The sequence below is a fragment of the Erpetoichthys calabaricus genome, chromosome 8 (assembly GCF_900747795.2).
Source record: "Erpetoichthys calabaricus chromosome 8, fErpCal1.3, whole genome shotgun sequence".
In the NCBI taxonomy this organism is placed as follows: domain Eukaryota; kingdom Metazoa; phylum Chordata; class Cladistia; order Polypteriformes; family Polypteridae; genus Erpetoichthys; species Erpetoichthys calabaricus.
In genome coordinates, this window is record NC_041401.2 from 165,103,689 (window position 1) to 165,119,210 (window position 15,522).

General features: G+C 37.4%; 1 protein-coding gene across 2 annotated transcripts in view; it reads right to left on the minus strand.

Annotated features, from left to right (window-relative positions):
- zbtb40 (zinc finger and BTB domain containing 40) overlaps nt 1-15,522 on the minus strand; it is an 89,497-nt gene that overhangs the window by 35,325 nt on the left and 38,650 nt on the right. For both annotated transcript variants that reach the window (XR_007935489.1, XM_028807717.2), the window contains exon 11: nt 14,258-14,293. Coding sequence is in view for 1 of the 2 variants with exons in the window: in XM_028807717.2 (XP_028663550.1) it covers nt 14,258-14,293 (36 nt within the window). In the remaining variant the exon portion in view is untranslated. The remainder of the gene's footprint in view (nt 1-14,257; nt 14,294-15,522) is intronic.

Consider the following 15,522-nt stretch of genomic DNA (forward strand, 5'->3'; position numbering starts at 1 on the left):
TTAATTTACTCCTTGAAAAAGTGTTCAGTTGACCTCTTCACACAATAAAATAAGAAATACCAGTTCGCTCCTTGTGCTGCATTTTATTTTTATTTTTTTAAGCAGGTTATACTACTGTCTGCTTTTTGTTTTGTTTTAGTTTATGACAGTGTATATAATTATATATAAATGCAAATACTAAACTACTAGAAAATAACCAGGAATTTGCAACATTCACCTCCATCAGTGCAAATACTACTAACAAATTAAACATGAACATTTTGCACCACTGTGCCGCTTCACAGGTTGAAATGACACACCAAATCCAAAACGTTTAGTAACAAGAGAAGTGAAAAGGGGATTCTCCTGGATAGAAATATGCAATATTTTCCAAGGAGACTAGAGGGCAGGCATTGCAGTAAATGCTGGGTTGTTTGACCCTCAGTGCACATAGGCTGGCAAGAACTTGCAAAACTACCTGGCCATTTGCAGGCAGTGATGAGTTTACCTTGTAAAGTGAGATATTAAATTGCCTCCATAATGGAGAGGAAGGAAACTTGGAGATCTGGAAATCCTCAAGACACAGAGGATGGATGGATCACAATGTCTCTTTAAAGGAGAGCAAATCCCAGTCTGCCTCAAAGACTCAAACCTCTGATAGCTACCAAGTGTTCTAGAGGGATCTCTAGACTGGTGTTTATTTAGCCATGTTAAGGCCACCCAGAACCTGGGAAGTGATTTCACAGTCAAAGTGATACAAGGAGGGGATTTAAAGTAGTAACCTCAAATCAGGGATGACTGGAGTCTGTGGCTGAGAAGAGTGGAGTTTAAAATTGTACACTGCATTGCAACTAAAATTAGTTCAAATCTATCACAGACAATAAGCTAACTTTTTCCACAAGCTCCACATTCAAGATTATTTTGGTGAAAAAATGTCTTTATTGGTCTGATGGTATGAATTTTAAGATTACTGGTAATCATTTAATACCACTATTTGGAGTATCTACATATGAGACAAGATATGCAACAAAAATTATTATATGTTGACTTGTTTTACTCATCTGTAAGAATCCTAACGCAAATCCACAACTTAATGTGAAAGCAATGTCTTACATTATGTAATACTAAAAATTCCAACAAAATCATTTTTTTCTTAAAAGGAATAGTTCCAAGTTTGCTTAGAATTTGGCATGTGTTCATCAATGCTGTTTTAAAATAAACCAGTTATGCCTCTAGCTCTGCTCTGCATTTCTTTAAATGCTTTAATATAAATGAGGAACTCTCTCATAATGGGCTCCTTCTTCACATAGCTATCTGAATAAGACAGGGTTGGGGTCTTGATATAATATTAATTTTTAACATTCAGTTTGAACTATAATATTGATGATATTCTTTGACTGAACTGTGTTTGGCTTGTTGTGAAAAAAGAATAAAACAGGAGAGAGTTTAGGGTCACGGGGGTCTGCTGGAGCCAATCCCAGCAACGCGGGTTAGAAAATGGATGGATGGATGGAGTTTAGGGTGATGGATATGGGGCAGATGGAAAAAATCAATGTGGCTTAAGGATGAAAGGAGGATGAGAAGGGAATGGGAGGAAGACCACCATAATATTTGGTGCTAGAAGAGACATGGGCAAGAGGGTAAGCCAGAACACCTGGTACACATTTGTTCAAACAGTTAAGCATGAAGGCTCGGATATATAACAGGGTTTATTTTATCATTGACTCTTTACTTCATATTTTCCCTTGACTGCATTATATCAATAAATGCATTTCTTATTCCAGGGATGTACAGACCCTCAAGGAGGCCTTGTCTTATTATCCCATTTGAAAGCACAGATGTTGGATGACATTTCAGACCAGAATTCAACCAGAGATGTTTTTTTCTTTCTATCTCTCGATTTGTGGACCAACCTAATCCAGATTCACATACACAACACAAAAAAGGCAGGCTTTACACAGATAATCCAGGCTTGGATTTGAATCTCATCTACATTAACAAAGGCCACCAAAAGCAATAAAAGTTAACTTTTGCATAAATTGGCATATAGACTTTAGAATCTCATCACTTTGTCTGAAAGTACAGTTTTCAAAAGTATTACATGTACCTACGTTATATAAACAATGCAATGTGCATGTTTGTTTGTTCATAATAACTTAGCTGCAATAGGAAATGTTTAAATATAAATAATAAAAGTTTCAAATTTACAAAAGGTAAACAGTTTCTATATGCTATAAAATTACCAGAAATCACTAAAATGTAAATTATTGACTGTGGGATAATTACAGTATGGATTCTTTAAAGAAGCCAAACTATACTGAGAAAGAATCTAAGGTTCAATCAGAATGCAAAATGGATTTCAGATTCATTGTTGAGCTGGAAGGAGAGCCAGAAAACACTTTATTTGAATAATTGAGATTGTTACATTAACAGAAATATCTTGTACGATAAATTTGTTAATCTGATATCAAAGGTAAAATTCGCAAGGCAGAATTCCATTATCAAAAATGTAAATATCTACACAAAAGCAGGCACAGGAGAAGTCACAGAAGTCACATGTAAAATAAAACGGGGCTTCTGAAATTACAACTTTCATTAAAGTTGAAAGTTTCATTATGTTTTGTCTTTCAAAGTAAATAAACAAAATCTTAGGTTTTCATTGTGCCAAATATTTCATGAAGCAACACACTCAAAATAAACAATAAAAGTACAGAAAATGATATGGTGGACAGCAACATACTGCATGTACTTTACTGTTTCTCATTATTTTTTCATGTTATTTATTCATTTTCACAATTTCTATGACATTTCTGGGCCTGGAATTAATTCTGCAATTTCAAACATTTTCAAGAAAGCGTAGGAGTCATGAAATAAAAATGGAATCTCTTGGGGCAGGTTATTTAGATCTTATCTACTTGAAGAAACAGCAAGTGTAATATTGCATAAAACACTGATGAAAACTGCTTTCAGTTTCCGACAGACTGAACTCTGCATTCTCAGTATCTTTCCTTTGTTAAATAAAGTGATCAGCAATGATCAAATTATGGTATGCATAGGGATGTAATTTTGTAACTTCAGAGAAATCATTTTCACTTTAACAAGGTGATCTTAGCCAAGCAGGAAATGTCAGTGGCCACAAATCACACAATGATTTTCAGCTTTAAGTGCTATTTTGTGGCTGAACAAGTCATATTTCATATAGCAGCTTTCATGGGAAATTCAATCACAAATCAGTTACACTATGTGCACGCACACAAAATTGGGCACCTTTCCTATTAGAACTAGCTGAAAAGTCCTATCAGTGGTGTGGAAATTTAATTTGTATTACAATTTCAATTTAAAAAAAAGCAATGTGCAAAATGTAAACATACAGTCATTTTTAACCCTCTGATGAGCTTTGCTAGAGAAGGAACGTTAAAGAAAAATCAGTGGTGGAAAAAATACAGACAGCTGATATATTAAAAGCATTCAAGGTTCTACAGATTTAAGTACTTATTAAAGCTCTCTGCATGAAAGCTTTAACTGAATCAAAGATGTTCAGGTTGGGCTCTACCATGAAATCGAAGATTTTTGGCCAAGATGAACTATTAGATAACAAGTTTGGTTCAGATGTCACTCCAGTATTGCAATGAATGACTCTAATGAGATAACAAATATGTTCAAAGTTATTTAGTAGTTGTCTGATAGCATTACAGGTGCTCAAGGCATGTGAAGACCACAAAAATAACAATGATAGGAAGTGTTAAATGCGTCAACTTAAATGTAATCCACTGCCGATAAACACCTACAGTTTTTAATAATACATAGATAAAGTTTAATTAGGTCCTCCCTGTGTGGAGTTTGCATGTTCTCCCCGTGTCTGCGTGGGTTTTCTCCGGGGGCTCCGGTTTCCTCCCATAGTCCAAAGACATGCAGGTTAGGTGGATTGGCGAATCTAAATTGTCCCTAGTGTGTACTTGGGGTGTGTGTGTGTGTGTGTGTGTCCTGCGGTGGGCTGGTGCCCTGCCCAGGGTTTGTTTCCTGCCTTGTGCCATGTGTTGGCTGGGATTGGTTCCAGCAGACTCCCGTGACCCTGTAGTTAGGATATAGCGGGTTGGATAATGGATGGATGGAAACATAACACTCAAATAGCAGTTTATTTTATATTACATTTATTTTAATAAAAAAGAGGGTCACTCAGTTTCACCTTATCAAATTGTAAAAATAAAGCCAATACAAAGTCTTAACTAATGTAGGTCTTCTTAGACGCTTGGTTCCATGAAACCTACATCTGTTGAGGATTCTAGCTCATGAAGGATCTCAAGTTTATGAATTGCTGGGTTAGCTAATGTGCATTGCAATAAAGAAAAGAACTACCACAATTGGCCTTTAGAGATGCACCCGTAAGCTATGAGTAAGAGGTGAACACTGTCTAAGGGCATCAAACCCACATTTAGAAGTGTCTAATCAGTTTCAAAGTGTTGTAAATCTGGATGGTAACTCTGATAACACTAATGTTTTAGACAGGAATGAGGAGCCACAGCAGATAAACAATCTACAAAAACAGTTGAAGTAGTGTTATTAGGGGACTTGGTCATCTGGAGGATTGACAACAGGTTTGCTCCAGTAACAGTTAGTCCTAAACGATGTGCTGCCTTCAAGGTAGTCAAGTGTGCAAGATCACTGTGTATATGGATAAGCTCCTATCCAGAGTTTGTGAGTGCGGTGTATCTACTCATCATTGTCCACATCAGCACAAATGACATAGGTAAGGGTAGAAATACTGTTTTTCAAGACACTGCATGTCCTGTGTGCTTTTTATTTAAGAATGTGGAGATTAGAAATTTTGACTTTTAGTTCAAATCAGGATAAAGGGGTAAAAGTTTATGGGAGACACTAGGACATCTTTGTGAACAGATGTCAGAATGTGTTACATTAAAAAACAAATAAAGGGCACCAACGTAATAAGAAATTGAATGAGTGAGTTAGTCAAGAACTGTTAAAATTAAAGGGATGGGAGAGTTTAGAAAAGGTAAAAATGTAAAGATTCAGAGAATAATATTGATAGAAATATAAAATATAATTCAAACTACCAGCCAGCAGCAAAACAACAAATGTAAATCATCCATCCATCCATCCATTTACTAACCCGCTGAATCCGAACACAGGGTCACGGGGGTCTGCTGTAGCCAATCCCAGCCAACACAGGGCACAAGGCAGGAAACAATCCTGGGCAGGGTGCTAACCCATCGCAGATGTAAATAAGTAAAAGTCTAAAAATTGCTAATCATAATGCTATTATACTTAGCCACACAAAAATATGATGTTATACACAAGTCTGTGATGGCCAGTGTGATTTTCAACATTGTGATGTGCAGGGCTGGTAACATCACCAAGAGAGGCCCACCAAATCAACAAGCTAATTAAAATGTCAGACACAGTTATATAGTCTATACTATAGAACTCATTACACCAATGCAGCTAATAATGTGAAGCATACAAAAGTCTCTAACAATCACAAAAATCAAGTTTGCCCAAATGTAAACAGGGGAAAACCAAATTCAAAAGCACTGGGATGGGAATATGATGATGTAATTAATGATTATAAAAATGACTAAACAATTAACACTAGAATCCCTGAAGCCTACGAAAAGAGTCGTAATGCCATGCCACCTTAAATTCCTTCACACCTCTTCATCTGTGTCTTTGTTTTGCAAATGTGTCAATGAGCAAATTAGGACAAAATTCTACATATGGTGATGTTAACAGGGCAGCAAGGTTATTTTAAATCTACATATATACAATGCTGAATAAGCTCTGTCCAAAATTTGATTGAGTATGGAATTCAGAAAGAAATTACAGATGAAAAAATTGATTTATAATGAATACAAGTAAAGCAACACTAGTGTTACCAGTATGCTTTATGAGCACATGAAAGCAAAAGTGAGAAGGGAAATTAAAAATGCAAAAAGGCAGTTCCACAAAAATATTACTGAAAATGCAAAGGTCAGGCGGCACGGTGGCGCAGTGGGTAGCGCTGCTGCCTGGCAGTTAGGAGACCCGGGTTTCGCTTCCTCCCTGCGTGGAGTTTGCACGTTCTCCCCGTGTCTGTGTGGATTTCCTCCGGGTACTCCGGTTTCCTCCCACAGTCCAAAGACATGCAGGTTAGGTGTATTGGCGATTCTAAATTGTCCTTGGTGTGTGCTTGGTGTGTGTGTGCGCCCTGCAGTGGCTTGGATTGGCTCCAGCTGACCCCCGTGACCCTGTAGTTAGGATATAGTGGGTTGGATAATGGATGGATGGATGCAAAGGTCAATCCCCAGAGCTTATTTCAATATCTAAGCAGCAAGGGAACAGTCAAAGAGAAAATATATAAAAAAACAGTAAGAGGAATAAAATATGCAGTAAATGAAGCAGAAGCTCTCAATTCATAGTCTTCTGATATCTTCACCTGTGAAGAAGCTGGCAGTCTAGTAACTATAGGGAATATTAATGAAATAAGCAGCTGTACAAAAAAAAAAGCTTCACTAAATAAATTACAAGTATCAGATAACATTTAGTCAAGAGTACTGAAGAAAGTTTTAGATTACAGAAACTCTTACTTATTTTTCAGAAATCATCACATTCTGGGAAACTTTCCAAAGACCAGAATCTAGCAAATATTATCCCACTATACACAAAGTGATCTGGTTAATCCCTCAAATTCTAGGCTAACATCTTAAAACTCATAGTGGGGATGTTAATCAAAGCAATCATTAAATGTAAAATTGAAAATTATCTACTTAAAAAAAAAAGTATTATCAAGCAGTTACCATGGGTTTAGTCAAGAAGATTATGTTCCATCAAATGCATTTGTTTAGAGGGGCACATATAATTTTGTTTATCTTGATTTTCAAAAAGCTTTTAAAGGTTACAAGACTTTGAACTTGCAGTGCTAGCCAATTGTGGAAATGGGAGCGAAATGCTTCATCTTCAGCACTCGAAGCAACAAGTGACGTTGTGGCAAAGGTTTTCTGAATAAGGTTTTCTGTTAAAGCGGCATCCTTCTGTTTTCTGAAGGTTTTCTGTTAAAGCGGCATCCTACAGGGAATAGTGCTCAGACCGCTGCCCTTTTTAAATTACAGTATGTAAATGATCTACATAAAAAAAGAAACTAAGACACTCATTAAGCTTACAGATGACACTAAACTAGGCAAAACATTCTTATCCTAATATTCGTACAGGAAGACCTGGGCAGAATTCTCAGTTGGGCAAATACTGTATGAGCCAGATGAAGTATAATTTAAATGTAAGCCTTTACACAAATGAAGTATATTAGGTTTACCTACACAATAGGGGAGTCTGAAACTTGAAGTTATACCATATTAAGACAACCTGGGAGCTTCAGTGGAATTACTACTGTCAGCCAAACAGTGTACAGAGAGAACACACAAAGCTAATACAATGTTAGGTTACATGGCATGGAGCATCAACTAGAAATCAAGATGAGTTAAACGTAAATTGTTCTGCACATTTGTAGAACCTTATTAGAAATAGTGCATGCATGGATAGATAGATAGATAGATAGATAGATAGATAGATAGATAGATAGATAGATAGATAGATAGATAGATAGATAGATAGATAGATAGATAGATAGATAGATAGATAGATAGATAGATAGATAGATAGATAGATAGATAGATACTTTATTAATCCCAATGTTTAATCTCTATTGTACAAACATATATTCCAGTACTAGGGAAAATAAGGATAATAAAAACTAGACTGATTCTAGGAGTGAGGGTATGAACAATGAAGATAAAGTGAAGGAGTTGAGTAATTTTACTAACTTATTTTTGAGCAAAAAAGTACATATATACATACACATACATTTTTTAGGCAATCTTACATGTTAAAGTGACAGAGCAACCTAATGTATGCATTGTATACTACACAAATGGAAATTCAAATTCATGAAATGTGAAGCATACGGTATGAGTGTGTACTGTGAACAATTCACTCCTGGAGTACAAAGCTTTGCTGTTTAGGTGATTACACAATGCCTTCAGAAACAACAACATTTTATTTTATGTACAGCCAAAAAAAAAAAAAAAAATCACACAAGGATTGTCTCATTGGGCTTTAATGGGTTTGTTTCTGACAGCACCCTCCAGCATTGGCTCCCTAAGAAGACAAGAGAAAATGCAATATCCCCCCAAACAAAAAACCCTTGTAGGGAAAAACAAACTGAAAGAAATCTTGGGAAAGGCAATTCAAGCAGGTTGGGCATGCAATGAGCATGAAGAAATGGAGTAAATACAATAAACAAAACAGAACACAGTAAAGTAATCATCTTCACAGAGTTAGATTGCTACCTCAGAAATATAATACAAAAGTACAAACTACATTGTACAAGGTAAAATATAAGAATGGATTACACCACTCACTGTACACATTTTGCAGTGTCAGCCTTATGCTAAAATTGTTTAAATTCATTTTGTACCTTATCAAGCAATACTTCATACCACAGAGTGACAAAGTGAAAACAAGGTCTTAGAAATGTCTGCAAATTTATTAACACAATTTATGTTGACAGAAGTATTCAGAACCTTCCCTTGGTAGTTTGTTGAAGCACCTTTGGCACGATTACGGCCAGGAGTCTTGTTAGGTATCCATCCATCCATCCATTTTCCAACCCGCTGAATCCAAACACAGGGTCACGGGGGTCTGCTGGAGCCAATCCCAGCCAACACAGGGCACAAGGCAGGAACCAATCCCGGGCAGGGTGCCAACCCACCGCAGGACACACACAAACACACCCACACACCAAGCACACACTAGGGCCAATTTAGAATCGCCAATCCACCTAACCAGCATGTCTTTGGACTGTGGGAGGAAACCGGAGCGCCCGGAGGAAACTCACGCAGACACGGGGAGAACATGCAAACTCCACGCAGGGAGGGCCCGGGAAGCGAACCCGGGTCCCCAGGTCTCCCAACTGCGAGGCAGCAGCGCTACCCACTGCGCCACCGTGCCGCCCTCTTGTTAGGTATGATGCAACAAATGACACCTGAATCTGGAAATGTTCTTCTATTCCTCTCTGCATATCCTCTCAAGGTCCGTTAGGTTGGATGGAGACGAACAGTGGACAGCTATTTTAAGGTCTCTCCACAGATGTTCAATTGGATTCAAATCGGGGTTCTGGCTGGGTCATTCAAAGAGTTGTCCCTAAGTCACTCCTGTGTTGTCTTTGTTTTGATCTTACAGTCATTGTTCTATTGGAAGGTGAACCTTCAGCACTCTGAGGTCCATAGTGCTCTTGAGCAGGTTTTCATTAAGGATATCTCTTTTCTTTACTCCATTTAGCTTCTCAACCCTGACTAGTCTCTGTGCTCCCGACACTGAAAAATAACCCCATAGAATGATGTTGCCACCACCATGCTTTACTGTTAGAACAGTATTGCACAGGAGATGAGTGGTGCCTGGTTTCCTCCAGATGTGACACTTGGAAGTGATGCCAAACAGTTAAATTTGGGTTTCGTCAGACCAGAGAATCTTATTACTCAATGTCCAAGAGTCCTTTGGGTGACTTTTTGCAAGCTCCAGCTGGGCCTTCATGTATAATCTGTCCACTTTGCCATAAAGCCCAGATTATCAGACTGTTGCAATGGTGGCTGTCCTTCTGGTAGTTCTCTCATCTCCACACAAGTTCTGTGATGCTCAGCCAGAGTGGCCATTGGGTTCTTGGTCACCTCTCCCACAAACACCCTTCTGCCTTGATTGCTCTGTTTGGCTCAGTGGTCAGCTCTAAAAAGGGTTGTGGTTATTCCAAGCTTTTGCCATTTAAGAATTATGGAGCTCACTGTGTTCCTGTGAACTTTAAATGCTGAAGAATTTTTTTTAGCATTCCCCAGATTTGCGCCTCAACACAATCCTGTCTCTAAACTCTACAGGCAATGCCTTCAACCTCATAGCTTGGGTTTTGCTCTAACAATCATTGTCAGCTATGGAACCTTCAACAGACAGGTGTGTACATTTCCAAATCATATCTAATCAACTGAACACCTGTGGACTCCAAATAAGGTGTAGAAACATCTCAACAATGAATATAGAAAGGGATGCAAGTAAGCTAACTTTCAAGTATCACAGCATAGAGTCTGAATACTTGTGTCAATAGGACATTTCAGTTTTTCGTTCTCAATAAATTTGCAAAAATTCCAAAAATCCTGCTTTTGCTTTGTCATTCTGGGGTATTTACTGCTGTTTGTTAACTAAAAATATTAATTTAAATGATTTCAGCATAAGTCTGCAACATAACAATATGTGAAAAAATTGAAAGGATCCGAGTACTTTCTGAAGGCATTATACAACAATTAGCAACAACATTAAAGTCACTGAGAGATGAAGTGAATAACATTTAATATATTGTTATAATGGCAGCTGGATTGACTTATAAGCTTAGACATACAATTTTCATTTTGTTGACTGAACATTGAGAATGAGGCAACTGATGAAGGAACCAAGGCAATGACTAACAATCAGTCACTCTCCAGACTGATAGGAGAAGCCAATTGCTGTTAAATATTTGCAATTTTGGAGTTGAAGAATTCCAAAAAATAAGAACAGCACTTGCCAGAAGTTGAGATTAAGTGGTGGTTTCTGGAGTCTTAATGAACCTATTCACTGTAGAAAAAAGTGCTCTACTATTTTTTCCTGCACTAATGATATTTGAATAATATGCACATTTAGAAGCAGAGGGGGCATTTTTGTAATGCAGTTAGGTGTTCAGAGTACATGTTACTCTACAATGAGCTCTATTCTTTTGAATAAATGCTCAAACCACAGGCCCATGGCAGTGTGTTGACAGAGTTCAGATGTAAACCAGGGAGCAGTATGAATAAATGAGGCAGTCCATGTTTTTAACGGAGTTAAACTATTAAAATCTTAAGATAAACAAGCATTATACTTATTCACTAATTGTGCAGATGAGGCATTTGAAATTGAACTTGTATAAGATTTAATTAATCTAGTAAAGTTCTCGGATGAACCTTCTGAACGCTACAAAATGACATGACTTGCTGACACTTTGATTTCTTGAGTGGCAGTTAACTGTCAAATACCATAATTTTATGATCTGAAATGGGCAGCTCTGCTGAGGTATGATTTCATAGTGTGATACCACAGCAACAGACCATTGGCCTCATGTGTAACGCCGTGCATAGAATTCACACTATAACATGGCGTACTGACAAAAGCGTAAATGTTCGTACGCACAAAAAAATCCAGATGCATAAATCTGTGCATTCGCCAACTTCCACATTCTTCCGCTACATAAATCCTGGTCAGCATGAAAAGTGACACACGTGTATGCGCCTGCTGTCCCGCCCCAGCTCCTCCCAGAATTATGCCTCTTTAAATATGCAAATCAATATAAATAGCCCTTAAGCTCAGACTTCTGTGAAAATACAATGGCAAAAGCATGGGGGGAAAATAGAAGAATTTCAGCGAATACCAAGTGGAGGCAAGGAAAAACTTACTATTTGTTGGTTTAAATAGTGGTATAATCAACAAAAGGAAGTTGATCAAGTGACAGAGTATCGGAGAAACTTGAAAGTTCAAGTTCACAAAGTTGCACAGTGCCCAAAATAAAAAAGAAGTTGTCAGATATCAAAGTCGCCGTGAAGACGTAGCCCACCGTCTGAGTGTCATATGAAAGCTTATTAGGGTACAGAGGAAAAAAATAGGCACACAGTAGGAAAAAAGCTCGAAATGTCAACTTTATTCTTGTAATTTCCATTTTAATCACGTAGTTTATTTTGTCATTAAGTAGAACATCATAAACTTCATCTTAAAATCGTTTAATTTACTAGTTTCTCAAATCCCATCGTAACTAAAGTAGCACGTTAAATGTTTTGTTTTGTATTTGATCTTCTATGTGCTCTGTGTGTGTGAATCATTACGTGCTTCTTAAACGGGCTTTCTCTTCCTCCGACAGGACACAGAATCCATTACATTCGTGATATTACAGCTCTCTGAATAATTAAAATACTGAGATATATACTTGATATCATTTTCATGATGATAGGAGCTAAAGCATGTTATTAAACATGGGAACACGGTGGCGCAGTGATTGTTCATGCCTCACACAAGATGCTTGTTGCACCGTGCGCGTCCTTCAATGAAATAATTTATTGTAGCAGTACTGTCTCTTTCAAACGTACTAACCCCCAATTCCTGTCCTTACTTTTCTTTGTCCAAATACTTGCCACACAATCAGCTCTGTAATAGACGTTAAGCCATCTGTAAGCTTAGAATGCTGATTCTTCAGAACTTTTAAGGAACATTGAAATATCTTCGTAGTACATGTTAAATTATTCTATTCATCTATCCTTCCAGTGTCATGCCTGGCCCAGCAAGAATACATCGCATGGCAGGAACAATCTGTGAACGGAGCGCCAGCTCCTCACTAGTGCTGCGGCACCATGTCCTCACATGTTTAATTGTTAACAATATAGATTATTTAAATGATGTTAACATTTTATCTGTATAATAATAAACATATTTTGCTGCATTTCATCTTAAAAATGATATCGTCATCATATGTAAATACGCACTTTATAAAGTGGCTCAGGTTGTTCAATATTATAACTGTATCGCAAGTTTACAGTGAGGTAATTGTACTTATAAGTACAAACAGTTCTATAACGAGCACTTGATGGACTGATTGAGTGTGTTTATAGTTCTTGGGATGAAACTGTTTCTGAACCACGAGGTCCGTACAGGAAAGGCTCTGAAGCGTTTGTCGGATGAGAGCAGTTCAAATAGCGAATGGCTAAGGCAGCGTGTGCTTGATGCTGTATACTGATAATTCTCTTTCCGATCAGCTGCTACGAGTGGTGCAGTGAGAGTAATATGGAAAAAGATGCTTCAATGTGGCAATCCCTAACGGGAGCAGCTGAAAGTAGAAGAAGGTGCAGTGAGAGTAACAACTCTAAAGCAGCTATGGTATTTGGAATAGTGTAGCCATTCCGTGGACCATTATATTGTTACAGGTTAATTACAATCAGATGCCTTAAACTAATGAACAATATGCGGTTAATTTCAGTGCATTTGATAAAGCTGGCATTGTGGATGTAAAAAAGAAAGGGAAACCACCCGGGAACAGCAGCACTGCTTGAACGCTGGGTGCCGCCAGTTTGCAAAACCGAGCAGAGAACTTGCATATGCCAGGGTTGGAGCTACCGTGAAAATGTGCATGGCTTTACATCAAGTTTATAGGTTTTATATATCGTGATTTGAGCATGGAAACGGGCTTATGCAATATTTTTACATGTACGCACCGTTTATACATGAGACCGCAGGTCTAGAATATGCCCACGTTATGAGAGTTAAACCAAAACAATCCAGTATTAAATTAGAATCTTTAATAAAAATATTGAAAGGAATATCAAAATGAAAATTAAAATCACCCTCTAGAATATTAGGAGTCATTATACTCCAGAGTAGTTAAAACAGCTGAGAGCTCTGTAATACAAACAAACAAACAAACATTTGATGGCTTGGGGAGTCTGTACAAAACAGCAATAATTAAATTGATGAAGGTCCACAGAGTTTGACAGCTAGCAATGGAAGAAAAGACTGATCAGCGAGAGAAAGAAACAGATAGCTTTATATTATCGCGATACACCAAACCCTGAGGTATGGGGTTTACAGATGTAAACAAACCCCAACGGAACTGCTTGATTAAGATAAATAAAGTCATTAAGGTGCAGTCAACTCTCCGTGAGGCATAAAAAGTCTACTTTGTAGTCCATAATAAATTATTGACAAGTGGAGCTTTGTTAGTGAAAGACCGAATGTTGATTATAAAGCATGTATACTCCAGTGACATTTTCATTGTTGGTCAGAAGGTTTTTAATGGTTATTAGGAGACCAGAAAGAGTGAACAGTCTTTCTGTTTTCCTCATCGAAAAGGAAATTATGACAAGATACACGGTGTATGTATCTTGGATGCCTGAGTATGTCAACTTGATGCAGAAGATCAGCAGGCAGCTCATAAATTGTCCAAAAATCGATAAAGTCCACCAAGGTGAGTATTTCAGTAAAATAGGAGAGATGGTAGTGAACAGTAAGGTGGGGAAAGATATTCCATAATGGCAGTTTAATTAGAATTTAAATAATTAGAAATCCAACAAGCAAAATTAACAGTGTGGCTCTGCCAGGTTGCCTTTTATGGACTTGGACTATAACTATTGCTTTTGTAATTATTAGTGAAAACATCTTAATTTATAGAAAAAAACAAATGAAGAAAACTTACCATCTTCGGCTGAATTAGGTTGTTCTACAGCACAGCCTACAAAAACGAAATAGGAAAACATCATAAGAAATGTTTACACAAAATATTACTAGTTAGTCAGCTGCCCATCAGGTGTGCTAATACTCTGGATGACTGCTAAACCTCAATAAAAGACACTTACCAGAAGCTCTGGCTCCAGACCAAAATATCAAAGGCAGTGCCTGAAATAATTCGGTAGGTAAGGGAGGCCTGCATGTTGTGATAAAGTCTCAGAAATCCAAAAGTAACATTATACCTGCTATCATAGGTGGGGGAGCTCAGCACAGCTAAATGGTCCCCCAGACCAGCTTGCCACCCTCTATTACACTCCTATCATGAACAGTCTGATCAACTGTCAGTACTCCTGCTGCCAATTTACAAGCAAAGACTGAAATGGGAATTGCTGACAAGTAAAACGGTACAAAGCTGAACTACAAAAAAATCCCAGGATAAAGATAAGTTTTTACAGTTTTGCCTTTTTGTTGATTAAAGATGTATAAAGACAGTTAAAACCTAAATAAATGAAAAGGGTAATACAATTTAAACTTTAGGTGAAAATTAGTTGTGGAGAACTAAATGGCCTGTTCTCATTAAAATATTTCTTACATTCTCCATCATTGGCCATATCACCATTTTAACAGTGATATGTTGGGATACATCAGATAATCAAGTGGCTTCTCAGCTCCTTCCAAGAGGATGATCTGCTCAGTAGCCTATATATTATCCCTAGTAATGGCATATTCATTATATGTATGCACTATACAAAAGAGTAAAAATCCAAACCAGAACATAGCACAACAAAAATATTCTCAAATCCACTTAATACTATTTTGGATCAGAGGAGCCAAGTCCATTTCAGTAGTATTACGCTCAAGGCAGGAAACAGCCTTGGATAACACACAATAGTCTATTACAGAGGCAACTGCCACACACATTCATACTTACCAAGAGCAAATTTAGAATCATTAACTAGAAGAGAACATGATCAATAATAAAAAAGCACAGATACCATGATAAAATGTATTTTTTGACTGCAAGTACCACACCATGATTATAGCGTTCTTCTCAAGTATAATTTGTGGATGCTACCAGCTGTTTGTTTTCAATCTCACAGATTCTTTTCACACTACCATTGTTTCCTTGTAAGTGGTCTTCTTTCTACTGCACACAGACATATGTGCAACTTTGATGACACTCACACTAAACACATAGACAGCCAGTATAAAAACTTTACATTTAGGATATGA